This window comes from Coptis chinensis, chromosome 6 (genome assembly GCF_015680905.1).
Source record: "Coptis chinensis isolate HL-2020 chromosome 6, ASM1568090v1, whole genome shotgun sequence".
In the NCBI taxonomy this organism is placed as follows: Eukaryota; Viridiplantae; Streptophyta; class Magnoliopsida; order Ranunculales; family Ranunculaceae; genus Coptis; species Coptis chinensis.
In genome coordinates this window covers 49,082,675-49,102,390 of record NC_141461.1, presented here as the reverse complement: position 1 = coordinate 49,102,390, position 19,716 = coordinate 49,082,675, and the positions used below count along the sequence as shown (strand labels likewise).

General features: G+C 35.2%; 1 protein-coding gene and 1 long non-coding RNA gene across 2 annotated transcripts; one reads left to right on the top strand and one right to left on the bottom strand.

Annotated features, from left to right (window-relative positions):
• The first annotated feature begins 6,989 nt into the window (after positions 1–6,989).
• LOC147493377 (uncharacterized) lies at positions 6,990–8,775 on the top strand. Its single transcript, XM_086568628.1, has 4 exons — positions 6,990–7,145; positions 7,246–7,310; positions 7,388–7,649; positions 8,056–8,775. Exons 1-4 carry the CDS (start codon positions 7,056–7,058, stop codon positions 8,614–8,616), a joined length of 978 nt encoding a protein of 325 aa, XP_086424754.1. The 5' UTR covers positions 6,990–7,055; the 3' UTR covers positions 8,617–8,775.
• A 3,737-nt stretch (positions 8,776–12,512) lies between these two features.
• On the bottom strand, positions 12,513–16,546 carry LOC147493376 (uncharacterized). The gene is made up of 5 exons (XR_015198903.1): positions 16,273–16,546; positions 15,633–15,688; positions 14,593–15,503; positions 12,882–14,525; positions 12,513–12,758 (listed from the first exon to the last, which is right to left on the bottom strand). It is a non-coding gene; the product is annotated as an uncharacterized LOC147493376 (long non-coding RNA).
• Between the last annotated feature and the right edge of the window lie 3,170 nt (positions 16,547–19,716).

Below are 19,716 nucleotides of genomic sequence, written 5' to 3'. Positions count from 1 at the left end.
CCTAAGATGATGGGAATAGAATCATAAACAACTTCGGTGTCAAGAATAACGAAATCAACCGGGTAGTAAAAATCTTGAACTTTAACTAAAATGTTTTCAACTATGCCTTTGGGATACTTAATAGAACAATCATCTAACTGCAAAGTCATTTTGGTTGGTTTAAGTTTATGGAGACCTAATTGTTTATATAAATAAAAAAAGAGTAAGTTAAAACTCGCCCCTAGGTCTAATAGTGCAGTTGTTATAAAGTTATCACCTAAGGTGCATTGTACAGTTGGACGACCAGGGTCGCGTCCTTGTACTTAACAATTCCATTATGTTCAGATAAAGAGGGATATTGTTCAGTTAAAAAAGGCTTCATGGGGTATGTTGGTTTTCCTCTTTGTGGTACATAACTCTTTTAGAAACTTAGCGTGTCCAGGTATACTTTTTATAGCATCTAGAAAAGGTAGGTTTATAGTCAGATTTTTAAATACTTCCCTAATCTCATCAAAATTTTAGTCCTTTTTAGACACAACTAGTCTCTAGGGAAATGGTGGTTTTTCTCTATACTTAGCATATGGGTCAACATAAGTATTAACCTTGTTTTTATCTTTTGCCATTTTCCAACTAGGTTTCCATATTGGAACCTCTACAGGTGTAGGATCATCAATTTCTATTATGGGGTCTTGTAAGATTTTCCCTTTTGGTTGTAGTTTAACTGGTACTTTTACAGTTGTAGGGTCTTCAGTTTCTATGACAGTATTTGGTATGGTTTCATTCTTAGTTTGTGGGTGATCTTTAGGCATAGTCACTTGGTTGTCAACTACTTTACCCGAACGAAGGGTAGTGACTACCTGTAGGTCCCCTTTGTTTATAATACCATTACATTGAATACTATTTACTTCGAAGGCAGTGTTTGTTGACTTAGGATTAGGCATAACTTGACCTGAAAACATGCCTTGTTGGTTATTATTTTGGTTTGGAGACATGTCAATAACCTTTTGGCACAAAGACTGCATCATTTGCATCGTTTGTTGTAGCATGTTAGTGTTTTAATCATGCTGATCTTTCATCAAGTTGGAGTTTTGTTGCATAATTTGATTTTGTTTTTCCAGCAAGGTCACTACTACGTCCTCTGTAGCTAGTTTAACTGGTGGAGTGATCATAGGATAAGTGACTGGAATTAAGGCTTGTTGAGTGTTTATGTTATAATTTTGATAGTACTGAGGTGCGTGCACTAAACTTCTATTCTGGTCACCTAAATCTCCTTGTCCTAGATGTTGGTTAATTAAATTGGTGGAAAACTGTAGTGGGCCTAACATTTTGATTATTAAAACCTGGAGGTGTAGCTTGTTGTAGTTGATTATAAATAGTGCTTTGCCTCCATTGTGTGTTAGGGTTGTTATTAAAAGCGTAGACATTGTCTGGCTGTGGTGGTGGATGTTCATGGACAAGAGGATAATAGAAGTCAGAATGAATCCTCAAAACTAAAACAAAAATTACAACGAGGAGAGTTTATGTTCATGACAGGAGTGGGTTTCGCTTCTTGTTTATTGACAGATAGGGCATCTCCCTTACGAGTGAGGGATTTAATTAAAGTTCTAAGTTCAGGATCTTGTTTTACCTCAAACATACTGGTTGACTTAACTGGTGAAGAAGACGAAGTAGAGCGGGAGTAATCGTTACCTCCCCAGTTGTTACTTTTCTTGGATTGATTATCTAAGAAGTTATACACATCTGTGGCTCCTTTACTTAAGAAAGTACCTCCGTTCATTATATCTAAAGTCTCCTTATGGTGTTGGGATATGCCTTTGAAGAAGGCACGAACTAGTGTGTCTTTACCAAGATTATGATGGGGACATTCTCCTAGAAGATCAGTGAAATGATTCCAAGCCTCAGAAAAAGATTCTTTAGGCTTTTGGCAAAAGAAATGAATATGTGATAGCATCTCATCAATCTTCTATGGTGGGTAGAATTGTTCCATAAATAATTCAACTAGTTTTTCCCATGTGTCGACAGAGTTTGGTCTTTGTGTTGTTAGCTAAGCTGCTGCTTTGTCAGCTAGGGTGAAAGGAAACACCCTTAGCTTTATTTGTTTAGGTGTTACATTAGGATAATGGAATGTAGTAATAACTTGTTGTATCCTACGTAAGTGTTGATAAGGCTTCTCATGGTCTAACTCATGGAAAACATGTAGCAAATTAAATATATTGGGGGGGATTCTAAACTCTCCCGTAGTATCTGCAAGAATTATGCAGGACTCAGGTCTATAATTCAAAGCCTTATAAAAATCAGAGAGGGGTTTCTCTGCTATTGCTTCACCCATTGCTACAAATTTAATTGGGGTGGGTGTAAGTGGTGTGTGAATTTCTAGATAAGCAATTATTTTTGCGTCTATGATAAACTAATAAGGCAGGTTTATGCGTACTAGATCTTAATCTCATGCAAGTTTTAAGTCTAATAGGCAAGTCCTAACGAGCATGCAAAAATAGCCTGATTATTACTAGAAATAGAATCCTCTTACAGTAGATTCGATGATATAAAGAGGTGTTACCTGGAGCGTCCTTGTTACGCGTATAAATAGCGTCTACAATAGCCTTGAAGCACGTCTATGTTATTTGAACAATTATATGAGTACTGGTCCGGGTACATGGTGTGGATTGTGAAGTACTATAAAATGATTCACCTTATTAGTTTTTAAAGTTTTAAGAATTAGGTTAAGGCTTTTTACTATGGGCTTCGTGTTGGGCCTGGATGTTAGGCCTGTGAAATGGGCTTTGGTAGTGGGTGGGCTTACTTATTAATATTAATTAATTTTTTTTGTATTTTTTTATCAAACCAACGTCCAGGTCACTCAGTAATTTGAGGGAGGTTGTCCGTGCGTGCATGTTTCTTAATTAGAGAACACCAAATTCTTTCAGTTTGCTAGACGATGTTTAGAATGAGAAAAATATTTTTATGTAATTAGAGGAACGGTTGGGCATACGAGTACTGTACTGTACTCGTGAGGTAATATTGCAATTAATCTAAAAAAATAAATTTAGTCTACTTAACCTAGGGTGCGGGTCACGTTTTGGTACTTTTTTTTTTCATAAATTTAAAGGAGCGCGGGGCACGCTTCATAATGGGGTAAATTGGGCACTGGTCGCGCCTAGGGTGTAATGCACGGGGTGCGCTATGTAAGGGCAAAAATGAGGCGTGTACGCGCTCACAAGTGAATAACTAGAGTTGAAAATTTTAGGGTTAGGTCACGGGAGGGTAGGGAGTTGGTTGAATAACTCATATACTCTCGAACAGTAGCAGAAAAATTCGAAGAAATTGCGAATAGTGTTTTCAGTGTTTGTTTTTGTGAATAGTAAAAACAGTTTTGCTAATCTAAACACGCAATACATAACAAAGCAAGATGGCAAGCGGTGCCATTTGACAAGAGAAATAAATTAAATGTGAAAACAGTATATATAAGATTGAAAAACAGTAGATTTAAAGGTGAGAAAGATAATTAGATCGAGAAGACTTAATCCACCATGCAATTCGATTCACTAGTAGTTAGTTATCGAATTGCCTTTCTTGATCCTTAGCAAACAACCTACATCTCTATAGTCATTGCTTGACTAGCAAGAGAGATTAGCACCCCCACAAATCTTTTCGATGGGGTTTCTAATCTCTAGCCCCTTGTTATGAGTTCTATCTCTAGAAACTCACAACAAAAGACTTGAAATTCTAATGAGAAAACAATAACAACTAATAACTAATCATCCTCACATGGCTTCATAAATCCCCTATAATGGAGGTTTAGTCTTGTTTCATTGGATGTTCTAAACTACAATAATAAGATAAAGACATTAAAATAAAGAGACAAGAATTGAATTGAAGAACTAAAAGCTTTATTGATAAGGTGTTCTAATGGAGGCTACAAGAATAAACTAATTTTAACCCTAAACTACACTACAACTACACTAAACTAATTAGAGACTAAGGGGAGGAATGAGAGAATAAGTTTAGCCTTAATCCTCTTTATATAATAGAGGGTTAGGGTTATATTTTCTTGCATGGGCCAAAAAGGGAGACTTTGGGCCTCTAAAGTGAGCCCAAAGTCTATTAGGTTAGGCAAATTGGCATATTTCACCCTCGAACTTGTCAAGTTTTACCACTTACCCCCATAAAGTTCAGTTTAGGCAATTTTAACCCTGTACTTGTAAAACGTATCCACCTTCATATTTCCGGTTCATTTCCGGCACCTGAAGAGTGACGTGGATTAATTTTTTTCTTACGTGGAATTTCTAATTTTGAGATGTATCAAATTCTTGCACACTCAGCACACTCTGGTCAAGTCAAGTCAACAAAGACATGAGAAAATCACGTGACCTACCAACAAAACCACTCGCGCGCGCACAAAAAATTATTCCCTCTCGTATTTTCTATCCCCAAATCCCCAAATACCTAATTTGAAACCCTAATTCACAAATTTTCAAATTGAAACCATGGAAAATCTAAATTGAAACCCTAGTTCACTGTTGTTGCTCAAACTCATCATTTCTGCTCAAACTCTTCATTGTTGCTGCTCAAATTTTAGATGTCTTTTTGTTGAATACGACCTGAAGTAAGTAAATGTTTGATTCTATGATATGTCCATAGTAATTTGCGTTATATAAATGTTAATTGTGCATCTTCTGATGTTAATTTCATTACTTAAATGCAGTGGATTTTTTTTTTATCTTAAGCGTACATCATGGTGGGACTTTTGTGCGTAGCCCCAATTTGCAGTATGATGGGGGAGAAACGAATTGTTCTTATGAAGATATGAATGCTAAAATGACATACCTTTATCTCATAAATATGGTAAAGGATTTTGGTTATCCTCCTAGTAGTATAGCTGAAATTTTATTTAACACTCCTGGGGTGGAATTAGAAAATGGGTTAAGGCCACTTAGGACTGATAGTGATGTAAGCTCAATGGTAAAAGAGGCTGATGTATTTGGGAACATAGAAGTTTATGTTATACACAAGCAATCTGATACTAGTGATGATAGTGTTTCTCAGAGTGATGCTGAAAATGAAGTTGGTAGTATAGACAATGTGAGTGATGAAGAGTTACTTGAGGTTAGGCATATGAGGGTTGAAATGAAGAAGTGTAGCAGAACATAGATGAAAATGGTGAAGGGGCTAGTCAAACTGCTGCAGATGACATAAATGGTGAAGGGACTAGTGCTCCTCCTGATGTGGTTCCTGATGTGGCATTGTCTGAAGAAACAGAGCACACTGGGTATGACAGTGAGTATGGAGAAGATGGAGATTACAGCCCATCAGAGAGTGATGAAGAAGATAAAGCAGTAGAACCAGAGGTTTGTAGAAAGAAAAAGAAGAGTTGGCCCACATTTAATACAAAGACAAATATGTTTGCAATTGAACCTGCTTTGGGTATGAGGTTTACAAGTAAAGATGAGTTCAAGGACTGTCTAAGAGATTATGGAGTGGCAAATGGTTACCCAACTAAGTTTATAAAGAATGAATCAAGCAGGGTAACTGCTATTTGTGATGAAGGATGTAAATGGAGATGTCATGCCAGTCCAATGCAAGTTGAGTGTAGCTGGCAAATTAAATCACTAAATGATTTGCATGAATGTAATAGGGATTTCAATGCCAAATTTTGCAATGCTAGATGGCTTTCTAAGAAGTACAAGACTCAAATCCTTGCCAACCCTAGGTGGAAGCTAGAGGACTTTGTTGCTTCTGTTTTGCATACATATGCAATCAATGTTTCATTGAATCAATGTTCCAGAGCTAAGAAGTTTGCATTGGGGGAGAGGGATTCAGTTATGATAGATCACTATGCCAAGGTTTATGATTATGCTCATGAGTTGCTGACAAGAAATCCAGGTAGTACTGTTAGAGTGTAGAGTGAAAGTGCTACAAATGAGCTTAATTCACCAAAATATTTTAGAAGGTTTTATGTATGCCTAGATGCTCTAAAAAAGGGATGGGTGCATTGTAGACCTGTGATAGGGTTGGATGGTTGTTGTTTGAAGGGTTATATAAAGGGTGAATTGTTGACAGCTGTAGGTAGGGATGGGAATAATCAAATGTATCCAATTGCATGGGCTGTAGTTGAGGGTGAAAACAAAGATTCTTGGTTCTGGTTTGTGAATTTGTTGGTTCATGACATTGGTGTGGCAGATGGGTTTGGGTGGACTATTATATCAGACAAACAGAAGGGGTTGGTTGATGCAGTGCACACACTTTTGCCATTGGCAGAACACAGGTGTTGTGCAAGGCATGTATATGCCAATTTTAGGAAGAGATTTAATGGTTCTATGTTAAAAGGACTTTTTTGGATGACTGCTAGAAGTACCACCATTCCAGTTTATGAGAGGAACATGAAAAGGATTGAATTAGTGTCAGCTGATGCAGCAGAGTACTTGAGGACCAAACAAAATCCAGAACAGTGGTGTAAAGCTTTTCAGTTGGATACATCTTCTTGTGATGCAGTTGAGAACAATATGAGTGAGTGTTTTAATAGTTGTATTATTAGAGCAAGGCTCAAGCCCTTAATTCATATGTTGGAGGACATCAGGATTTATATAGTAAAACAGGATGCAAAAAAAGGGGAAGCAATGCGAGAGTGGATCGATGTGTTTTGCTCCAAGAATTAGGAAAATCATTGAAGAAAACAAGATGGCAAGTAGAGACTGGTTGTGCATATACCATGGGGCTGAAGATTTTCAGGTTAGTAATGGGAATGATGGATATTCAGTTGACCTAAGAAAGAGGATTTGCAGCTGCAGAGAGTGGATTCTTACTGGGATTCCATGTTGTCATGCAATTTCTGCCATCTTTAAAGCTACCAAGAGGGTGGACAATTTTGTGCAGCCATGGTATAAGGTTGAGACAGTTAAGCATGCTTATGAAGAACATATAAAACCTTTGAATGGAGAAGTACAATGGGTGAAGACCAAATGTATAAAATTGTTGCCTCCAAATGCAAAAGAATGCCCGTAGACCCAAAAAGAAATAGGAGGAAGGACCCACATGAGTCACCAAAGAAGGGACCACAAATTTCAAGGAGAGGGAAACATATGAGGTGCTCTAACTGTAATGAGATGGGGCATAACAAGAAAGGATGCAAAGAACCTATTGCACCAACTCAAAGGCAACCTAAATTGACTGTAAGTGGTTATTTTATTATTTCTATTTTTATTTTGGATATTTACATTATTGACTTATATTGTTGTTTGGGTTATTTTGGATATTTATATCTACTCGAAGGTGAAAAGAAAAAACAAAGAGGGGAACACAAGTGCACCACCACAAAAGAGATCAGAGAAAAATAGGTATCAATAATGCCATTCTTATCTTTAAACATATGATGTTTAATTTGTTTACTTTTGGGTCAACAATGTTTTTTTAGGCCCCAAGTATTGCAGCTCAAGTATCTTGCATCTCCAAGTGCAACAGCTCCACCTTCCAGTGCAACAGCTCCACCTTCAAGTGCCCCCACAAGTACAACAACTCCACCTCCAAGTGCCCCCACAAGTACAGTTGCTCCAAGTACAGCAGCTCCACCTCCAAGTACCCCCACAAGTACAGCAGCTCCAAGTAATGCACCTCCAAGTACAACAGCTCCACCTCAAAGTAAAACAAATCCTAAAAGCAGATCCAAAAATGATATGGTATTGCTCTATTTCTAGTAGTATCATGTACTTCCTTTATTTGTCTCTGAGTACACTTCTTCTTCTCTTTTACAACTTCTTAGTACTTCCTTTACAACTCCTTTATTTGTCTCTACTTCACTGTGTACTGCCATATATAGCCTAACTTGCTATGTGTAGAAAATTAAAGTTTGCTAGAAATCAGAAATTTATAACTTGTTTAAGAGAAAGACTTAAAAAGTAAAGCGGCTTAGAGCTTTTAAAAATGAAAGCTGATAACACTACATTTATAAGAGGGAGACTTAAAAGTATAAGAGAATGTGGTATGGTCTTGCTCTGTTTATTGGTAAATGTGGTATTGCTCTGTTTATTGGTTTTGTTTTTAATTTGTATACTTCATACATATACACACATGTCATATTTGTAGGTCCCAACTATGACAGAACCATCAAATCCAGTTGTTGCTTCACAATCTGCATCATCTACACCCAGAGGTAAACAACCCAAAGGCAAAGCTGTGATTCTTGCTACAAGTCCTGCCAAGAATACAAGGTCATCAACTGCTCTTACTGAGACACAAGCATCAGCTGCACCCAAAGGTAAACAACCCAAAGGCAAAGCTGTGATTCTTGCTACAAGTCCTACCAAGAATACAAGGTCATCAACTGCTCTTACTGAGACACAAGCATCAGCTGCACCCAAAGGTAAACAACCCAAAGGCAAAGCTGTGATTTTAGATACAAGTCCAGCCAAGACTGCACCTAAAGCCTCTGCCAGAAAAACATCAGCTGCACCTGCAGGGACAGAAACATTAGCTGCACCTAAAGCTCCTACTAGAAAAACTGCATCAACTCCAGCCGTGATTCTTGATTCAGGTCCATCCAAGAATACAAGATCAACAAAGAATTTGGGTATTAAGCCTCAGGGTACGGGCTATAAGACCAAGACCAAGACCAAGACCAAGACCAAGACCAATTGGAGGATATAACACCTCTATTTAATTTGGTTATGTCAGTAGGCATTGTTAGTATTGTCAGTAGGAATTGTCAGTATTTTGGTTCTGTATTTTGGAACAAAGTTGTTTGATGTTGATATGTTTAATATTGCTCTGTATTTTGGAACAAAGCTATTTTATGTTTCTCTGTTTAAGTTATGTTGCTCTGTTGGAACAATTGTCAGTATTTTGGTTATGTATTATGTTGCTCTATTGCTCTGTGCCTTTAAGTTATGTTTCTCTATTGCTCTGTGCCTTTAAGTTATGTTGCTCTGGAAAAGATTACCATTCAATTTGCTCAATTCTAAGTTTATAATGTGGAATGTGATGTCTATCTCATTTGAACAAATAGGAGGCACAAATTTGGTTTGTTTTTCATTCGAACAAATTGATAAATAGACACTAATGCTCTCATCATCTATATCTTGTTTCATTCGAACAAAACGGACACTACCGACTCTAATGCTCTCTACTCTGTAATGGTTCACATCCACATATCATCTAAAAACTCAACGAGTAAGGTTTGCATAAAACATACTTCCAAAGACATCTCAAAATCACTTCAACCAACCACAATACATTCAATCTTTAAAGTCGATACAATTCACTTCAACCAGGAGAACAACAAGTAAGCAAAAACAAACACTATAATCCATTTCTTCTTCTCGTTCTTCTTCTTCAGTTCTGTAATTTCAGCTCTCAATTCTGCAATTATCACTTCATGATCATTCCCTGCCGGTGGATCAACCTAGACAAAGAATAAACACCTTTCTGGGTGTGGAAACTTTCTACACCCAACAAATCTTCTTTCGGGGTTCGTTGGCATCTGAGAAATCCATAACTTGGGTTCAAGTCCACAATAGCAAACGGTTCGGAATCGGGAGTTGCCTCGAGAGTTCACAGATGTGGTAGAATTAGACATAGACATCTAGAATTTGAGTAGAAATTATGAGTTTGAGCAGCAACAATGAAGAGTTTGAGCAGAAATGATGAGTTTGAGCAACAACAGTGAACTAGGGTTTCAATTTAGATTTTCCATGGTTTCAATTTGAAAATTTGTGAATTAGGATTTCAAATTAGGTATTTGGGGATTTGGGGATAGAAAATACGAGAGGGAATAATTTTTTGTGCGCGCGCGAGTGGTTTTGTTGGTAGGTCACGTGATTTTCTCATGTCTTTGTTGACTTGACTTGACCAGAGTGTGCTGAGTGTGCAAGAATTTGATACATCTCAAAATTAGAAATTCCACGTAAGAAAAAAATTAATCCACATCACTCTTCAGGTGCCGGAAATGAACCGGAAATATGAAGGTGGATACGTTTTACAAGTACAGGGTTAAAATTGCCTAAACTGAACTTTAGGGGGGTAAGTGGTAAAACTTGACAAGTTCGAGGGTGAAATATGCCAATTTGCCATTAGGTTAAGTCTTAAAGGGCCAATTCTGATGAAACTTATTTCAGGACCCTTTTCGTCCACTTTTTCAGCTTTGATTGGGGCAAGGATAGGTCCATTGGAAAGCTTATTCCAAGCCGGTCATTTTGAAATAAAGTAGGCCCAATTCCAAGGCCCGAGTCCAAAGATACACCGATTTGAAGTTCTGTTGACTTTTATGTTGTTTTTTTACCCGAATTGACTTTGACTTCCCAGCTTTGACTGGGCTTGAAAAAGGCTTTTCTTCATGATTCTTGGGCTTTAAAGGTAGAATTTCCTTAGTAATCATCTTGACTCATTTTCCATGCAAAATGACGTCTTTAAGCATATAAACAGCTTCAAGACCTGAAATACACAAAAACCCGTAAACATTACTAACTCTTATTTATTATAAACAAATTGACCTAAATAGAATACTATTAAGGGGTTTAAACTACACTTTTTGGTGCTTATCACTGGTCTTGACATGTATTAACCGATGTATTGATACGCTTGCTCACTTTGTCAATTATTAATCATTAGCACCTATTATTAGCAATGGTCAAAGGGCAAGGGTCGTTTATTTCTCTGTAGCAATATGTAGCACAGACTTTTATATAATTAATTTCTTTATTGGCCCTAGAATGTATGCTATTTCTATGTAAGTTCACGGGGTCCTTTTTGAAAGACATGACATATGCAACTGTGTAGGCAATGAATCTTGACATACTTCTTTTAGTTGATATCTTCATTTATTTTCTTACACATGATATAGGATATGAAAATATGGAATATGGTAAATACCTCTTAAGTTGTAATGACAAGTGCCAATTAGACGTGCTCAATATTAACAACTTTTGATTCCTATTCATTGCATACATTGGTTGTGTTTGTTCTTTAGGGCATTGGTTTGGACAAATGGTTTGAGTTTCATAACATTTCTCTATAAACTTAGTCATAGAAAATAAAAGGTGTCTCATGTGTATTATCCAACAGTATTTAATGCTAAATATTGATTTTTTTAGGACTTTTCATGTTTGTAAAAATAGTTTACTTGCTATGTAGAATGCATACTAGCTACCTTTATATCATTTTTCTAATTTGTCGCTATTTTTTAGTATGACAACAAGAAGTGTGCACATTTAACTCTTTTAAGTTCAGAGTAACTTCTGCTATTAAGAATAACTTATGCTATTAAACATCTACTTATCAGGGCTTGCTTCTTCTTTACGACACCCAAAGTGGCCAGTATGACAATATTTTAAGCATCGACACCCTATTAGGTATTTCATACTTTATACTCTTTTCCTTTTTATATCGAAACAATACATAGATTTCTACTTATTATTGTTTTGTTTTTTTATGACAGAATTGAATATTTTGAATTCATAGAGATTGCTTTTTAAAAAGAAGTGTAAACTCTTTATAAACATGTGTAGACTCTGTGGTGTATCCAATTTCATTGTAAAGAAGATCAATGGTTTCTGAAGTTGACCGCCATTCTTTCCACCGAGGTCAGAACACATTTCTCCCTTAGTTAATAAATATTCCAATAATGTAGAGTAATTATAAGTGCTTAATAATTATATGAAATTGCTTATCATAGTATATTTAATTTTGCGAAATTAATGTAAAACTTGTGTCTATGTGACCATGTTAATGTTTCTTTGTTTCATTACTTTTTCTTCAGAGTAGATTGCATGTGGATAATGATTGCTTTTATAACGTCCAGTATGTAAGAACAGTTTTCCTTTAATTTTTGCATAGAGAAAACTAGCCCCTTGCTAACTACAGAAATGTAACACATGGAGAGGATTACTAATTGTTGTGAGGTCAATGGGAAAGTCACGTGTCAATTACTAATAATAAGAAATGCCTTCTTAGGCATTGTTTTTAACCATGAAATGTATAGTGGGATCATAAGCTACAAGTAACATTGCGTAGATTGTAAAAACTTTTGTTTGTGTTTAGTTTGTATCACTAGATTAAGTATAATACCCATTATAGTTTACATCACTACACCATAAATGGTGTTTAGTAACAGTTATAATCGTTACTTATATTTTTACTAACGCTTATATATGTTACCTCTGGGGTGTTACAGTCATTTAGGCAAAATTTAGTAACGAATATATTCGTTACATATATTAATTTAGTACCAGTTATATTCGTTGGTATTTATTTGTAACAAATAGTCAACTGTTGATTGTCCACACAAATATTTCATTTCTAACGGATATAACTGTTAGTGAAGTTTGGGGCCCTTTCATTACTAACATTTAGCGTAACAGATATAACCGTTACTAAAAAAACAGTCCAGTGCAAAAAAAAATATTTTTTTCTGGCGCCAAAAGGTTTCCACCCTGTATAGAGCTACATCACATCAGATTATCCACAATCCATCTTACATACGAAAATATTACATTACATTACAACTCAAGTAACAAGTAAATAAAAAAAAAAAAAAAAAAAACCCCACCACTCGGTTAATATTATATAATTAAAGCCACCAATCTAAATCCCAATTTACAGACCAAACACTTGTAAAAATGAATTAACCTAATCGTATCCATCCAAAGTTACAATAAGAATTGTAAGACGACATAACAAAAACTGACAAACACTAACAAGTTGACACAACCACCAACTCGACCATTTAGAATATGCCAAGTACCAGTCAGAAGTAGCACCACCATCTGCACCCTTACATCGTTGGATGTGTATACCTGTTTTTACAAAAAAATAGTCGCCTTAATCTCATACTTCCCACATAAAAGAAGAGACCACAAAAAGTTGAAGCCTAAAATGTAGTTTAATACCGCAAAATGACGTAACAAACATATTATTACCTCAATGAAGGCACTAGGATGTGAACAATTCTATTTCTCTGATAATCTCCAAGTGTATTATGCAACAATACCGCAATATCAAGTGTACCTCTCGTATTGCTTTGAGAACATCTATGTATGCATTCAAATTCCTATGTGCCAAAGAAGTGTCTATCCATCATAAAGTAATCAGTTGATTACTAACAAATAAGGATACAAGCAAGCAATTAAACTCATGCACCTAAGAAACAACCAAAATTCATGTCTAAATTGGTACTGTGAAAAATAAATCCCCTTGTCCGATCACTTAGTAAGTTTAACCTACACATAACCAAATCAATTTACTTGATTCACCCACCCTAAAAGATCACATGGATTCAGCATGCATATCATGAATCTGCCATGGTAGAAAAGAAATTAGACAAAATGGTTCTCTCACCAAGGCTTAAAACATAATCCAAAAAGCACTACCTCAACATTATCACACAATTCTTATAACACCTTAACAACACCTCGTCCCTTACCACTATGATTTCCCACAACATATTAGAAAGGTAGAACAACTACCACTCAAACGCCATAGTGCTAATGAGTCATCCATTTTGCAAGTGAATTAAATGCAAAAAACAATATCTAAACACTACCAACAACCCATTTCCTTCATATGAACAAATTTAGTCTGTAATAATTTCTTTCAGCAAGGCAAGTAATTTCTTTTTTTCTAATAATAGAAAAAAGAGTACACAAAGAATTACCCTTCAAGGGTATTAAAAGAACTTCGCTACACACCCAAGATTTGAGCTAGAACAATATCTGAAGGTGAACTTGGATGTCATTCTTTTGAATCTGATGACTCGAAACTAAATTTTTGCCTTGCATTCATATCACAGAAATAATCATTGTTTCCCACACCACTTAAAACAGAAGAAAATCAGTCAGTGTGTCAATCCTTCATCCTCTTAAAGAATGAAATAAGAGAAAGAAAAACACATATTAGAGGCACACATAACAAGTTATTGTAGTCTAAGGAATTTCATGTAGTCATAATAAATGAATACCAAAAGGAATAATACATAATAACGGAATATCAAGTACTCAAATTGCAAATAGAATGTAGTTTATCATGTTTGCCATTTAAAGCCTTGAATAGTCTACTTAGTTTAGTTCAATCAATAAAGCAGCTTATGATGAGCTAAGAAGCTTCGAGATTTTTAATGATTCATTCAAAAGTTAGTTGTATCATTAACATAATATAAACTAATAATTGAGTCCCATCACTGTCTAAGTGAGCAAGGCACATCAGCCAAACGATGTAGAAACATTGACACCACATTGCGAGATCCTAACAAATTCTACTTAATTATAGAGATTGCCCGAGTCTTCGAAAATGCTCAACTTCTATATGAAATGGTACTTTCTTATAAGTAGAGTTACACCATTTATTCGTTACAAACGAAAATTTTGCCCTGTTACAAAATGGCCCTTATGGTGTAGTGAATCTCCAAAAAATATAATAAAAAAACATAATAATATCGGCACGAAATAGTTTGATGAAACAAATTTCTACCTTTTGTGGTTGACACAAACGCTGATACATTAGTCCAAGTATAAAATGAGCATGGGCATTCTTGGGCATCTTTGCAACATGTACCAAACCCTACAACACTAAACAAAACCAACTAGTAAGTAATATTCACAATGTAATAATAGTAAAATGAATAAAGTCACTCACAATTTTAAGACTGCTGACTTTTGTCTTCACGAGATGATGACGATGATCCAGAAAAATGTTGTTGTTGTTGTTGATCAGTAGCAGCAGTGTCTACTATATCATGCCCACCACCAACACTTTCAAATGACTGATATTCTCCCTTGATAACTCTTGAACCATCACTAGTATGACTCTTATTATTATTATTATTATTATGCGACCTGTTTACTACTTTAATATTTCCTTCCATCATGATGTCACCCTGGGGTAACATTATTTTCTCTCCACCAACAACACTTACACTAGTAAAAACAAATGGTAAATAAATAAAAACCTCCTTGTCTCAATTGAATAAATCCATAAAAGACAAGTTATCAACCTTAGAACAATCTTGTTATTTTCCTACCCCGAGAAACAAATTTGTGCATAAATTGCAGACCACATTCGGAAATTCAGTGATCAATATGTCCTCTTGGTTGCAAAGGGAACGGAGAAATGGACCAAGGGATGTACTAACCTACTATGAATCTAACTAACCAATAGTTGTAGGGCGCCCAAAGTGTGCTGCTAATTGAAACCCTATTTCTCTTTCTTTGTTGTTCGCCCGTATAGGCTTTTCTAAGAAGTTAAGAACTACTATTTTTTGCAAACAATAACTTTGATGCAACGTTTCCTTATGAAACTATTTCGAGGACTCTCGAACTGAGATACAAACTACATGTAAAGATCATAAACTAAACAATTTAAGTAATCAAGGAAAAATATTATTGACATACCATTGCCTTTAACTTGATAGCAAATGTCTTGGCATCATATTGATTGTTCTTCATCTTAGTAACTAGTTGACTAAAGGTCTCCGGCAACTTCACACCATCTGGTATTTCATCAGAATTCACTTGATTGAGAATCTTATAAAAATCACTAGCAAGCCTCTGCACACCAACCGAAAAAGAATCACTTTCAAACAACGTAAGAAATATTTCAAAAAGAAGAAGCGATCTCAACAAATACACACACTTTAGGACCAGATTAAAATCATATAACATGAAACAAATATTTACTATTGAATCATCAGGTTGTCCAAGTAGTCGTGGCCCCAATCGTCTTCCCAAACAATCTAAGGAATAAAAGTAATGCAGAGTTATAAGTTCCCATCAATTGAAGCTACAGATGAGAAATATGTGTAATATGAGGAAGACAAAAAAAAATAATTCAGATTAAACAGAACAAATGCAATTTCGGCTGAACCTAACTAAATGATGAATGCACCAGCGATTGCAAATACAACATTAAACATGCTTACATGCCCAGGTTGCACCAACTATCAAACTAATATATTCAATTTCCAAACACAAAGGAACTGACTCATTAATCCTTCTAAAATGCTCACAACAATAATATAATAATTGAATCCAAGCTATACGTAACTCCCACCAACGAATTAACAAATCCCAATCCAACAAAACTACTAAACACCCAACATCTAGAATGACAAGCCCCTGACAACATATCCATTTTCCTTGTAGATCCCATACCCAAACCTAGTATCAAAACAAACATAAATTCAAATCGTCGAATCGGCCCATTCCCAAAACAACAATACCCATCTCTCAAATCAGACCCAAATTGAAGAAATACAAACAGATCTAAAAAAACAAGATCTCATTTCATAAACAATAATGCAAGCAATGGAAAACTCACCAAGAGAAGAACACTTGTTGACGCCTTCAAGGGTAACAACAGCAGTAAGAATGAATACAAAAGGTAATAAGAAGGCTCAGATTAAGATAGTATGAAAAAGGGTACGATAAGAGATATGACGAGCTGCAACTTTGATCTTCATCAAATCAAAAAACTTCCCCCCTGCTCCATTATTAATATTAATATTTCCACTACTACTCATTGTTGTTGATATCATTATGCTTCTTATGCTAGGTGAGAAATGAAGTTGCATCGCTTTATTTAGTTCTAATCTTTTTCCGTTAGTCCCACATATACCCTTTTGGTCTTTGTGTTAGATGTTCTTTATCCTTTTTTTATTTGTTTACTAACGGATATAATTGTTACCCAATATTAAAACAATACTTTGAAAATAATTGGAAAAATAAAATGAAATATACTAACGGATACAAAATAACCTAACAATTATATCCGTTAGAAAGGTACTAACGGATATATGTGTTACAAATGAAAATTTTGTTGTGTTACAAAATGACCCTTATGGTGTAGTAATGGTTTGTAGGCTAGGTTCGAAAGCCGCTAAATTCAAATAAGAACTCGATGTGAAGATGAAGAAGATTGTATTGTTATTTGTGTCGTTCAATTTGTTGAAGTAAATTATATCATTCATGGTGGGTGTGGTGTGTTGTCCAAGTAGGTTTGATATATTCTATGTTTTCCTTATCACTAATGTACTAATTCCATAAGCTATAATTTTCTTTCATAGCTGTAAAATTATATGTCTTTCTCACTTAGTTTGATTATATACTCTATCAAATTTGTTCACCTAAAAGACGTGACGTTGGTTATCCACTATACAATCCCATTGAGTTGCGTGTTGGAATTCCTAAATACTTGCACAGTTACACTTCCATACAACTTTCCTTTTCTTTCAGTAGATAAAAGCATGCTGGCAACTCATATTTATTTGAAAAAACTCGCAAATTACATTTTTCTAGCTGTTGGAAAGATTGGTTCAAGTACCAATTTGATTGTTCAAAGAGTTGAGTATGTTCAGGAGTACGATAAGAGAGCCACCTCATGGACCTTTTTCATGCTCAAAGGGAGAATGGATCTCATGGAAAGATAGTACGGTTGATATGGGTTGTTTCCTATAGCTTTCCCTACCATGTCACTGGATAATTTGTCAATGGCTTCATATATTCTTCCTATCGTACTTTCCCCTTTTTGACTTGGTTTCTTTAATATTTTATTATGTGAACTGTTGTTTAGTGATTCATGTTATTGCTTTCACAGCAAACTCTGACTTTAATTTTTGTGGAGACAAAGAAAGAAGCCAACTCACTGGAATATTGGTTGTGCTCAAATGGTTTTCCAGCAACTACAATTTATGGTGATAGATCACAACATATAATTGAAACTGTAAGAGCTTTGGTTAGCGAATATATCCTGTTTATAGTATTCCTTGCTCACTTCTTCAATGTTCAATTGTAGAATTCTGTTTTCCTAAATGATCAATATGCATTTGTTTCTTATTAATGCCTAAAACACGTTAGTCATCTTGCTTAGAACGTCATTTTGAGAAGTGTCTACATTACTCTTTGTTCATGTGTGTGTCTACAGTCTACAATTTAGTTAGTTGGTTTATATCACGTCCTATTTATTAATATAGATGGGTCAAAAAGTTATTTTAGATATATCAAGAATTTGTTTTTGATGGATTGTGCAAGTACCTTATGAAGTTATAGAGTGAAAATGAATAGTTGTATGGACAGAAAGTTTTAACCATCTGACAAGAAATCTGGAGTTAAAGGGTCACTTTTTGGTTTCTCCAAAAAAGTAAAAATAAGTATTAGATCAGCTTCTAAGTTATTTTAAGTTAAAAACCAATACAAAAATGGTGACATTTTTTATAGTCTTATTCTAATGTGTTCCAAGCCATATGATTGTATTTGCAGGAAAGGGAGCATACATTGAGCTCATTTAAGAATAGTCGTCCAACTCCAATTTTGGTGGCAACCGATGTAGCGGCATAAGGATACATGTAAACGGAAGTGGCATACAAAAGGTACTTTCCCCTTACTTTCATGTGAACCATTTGTGTTTTGTCAATGACTTAAATAAGTTCTAATTTGAACTCAAAGTTTTGGTTTACAACACAGGCTCACCACATATATACCTGACATAAAGAAAGGAGAAAGTTGTAAGGTTTAGTAGTATTAAAAAAAAATATTGATAGTCATTTACTCTATTTAATACTGATTACTATCCTTTTTTTTTTTTTTTTTCCTTTGTGGTTAAATTGTAGGAACTATTAAGAATGTGAGCGACGTTTATTCTAAATCCTTGCATTACTGAAGGCGTCCTTGAGAGACGCCTTTGCTACCGCTTCATATTCCAGGCAATAGAGCATAATAGATCATTTAAGAGCTAATCGACAATACTATTTTTTGCATCTTATCTTTCTCGCTATCCTATACATTGTGGGTACGTCCTTTAACAGCCGAGCCTGAACAACAGGAGTGGAAGAATCTGTGTCCATGAGGTCTCGAGCCATTTTTTTCTTGCTATTATATAAAGATATTTTTGGTAATTCTGAGGAAAGGAGGAGCTCACTGGTGAAGTGGATGACGGTGAACTAGACGCACCAAGTTGCTGCAAATCATTTTTACTATTTTTTTTAGAGATGGTGATGGTACGGTTGTTTTGTTAAAGCATTGAAGGTCACAAGGGTATTGGAATGCTTGAGTTTAGCTAAAACATTTTATTCTGCTTGAGGTAAATATAAACGCACCATTCCTTCTTCTTTTTTCTCTAATATATGCACCATTTCTATGATTAATTATATGTTTCTTACATCTATTTTGATTGAGCTTTGCATGTTAGAATGTTAGATTAAACTATCTTCATTGATTGATTTATCTGTATCACTAGGGGTTTATTAGATAAAATCATAAAAAGGATGTTAAATGCATCATAGGATGTAGAGTGGAGGATTTTTGTATCACCAAGTAGATCAGATTGTTCCCTTGCACTTTTAATGAGGTTTGTGTGAAATGATTTTACGTTATTAAGTTTCGTATTGTATTCACATTCTATTGTTAAACTATTAATTATCATTGGAATTAAAACATGTTGATGGTTGTATCCAGTAGCCTTTGAGTTTTTTAAACCTCCCACGAATTAACAGAGACATGGCTACTACCTTATCTCAATATTGTCTCAAATTTAGACACAGCCAATGGGTCTTACTGAGCATCAAAATCTGCCCATAAGTCTCTCTATTGAACCACTTATGAGCTTTTCCATGATATCGAGTTGGGGAAGAAGGGAAACCATTATGATAATCTTGTAGCAAGTATTATAACTATTGTATAATGAAAAATAACCCGGATCATTTTGTTTGGAGGAACACTTGATAGTTGAGATACGAGATTTTTTTTGGAAAAAGAAGAGAAAGAAAAT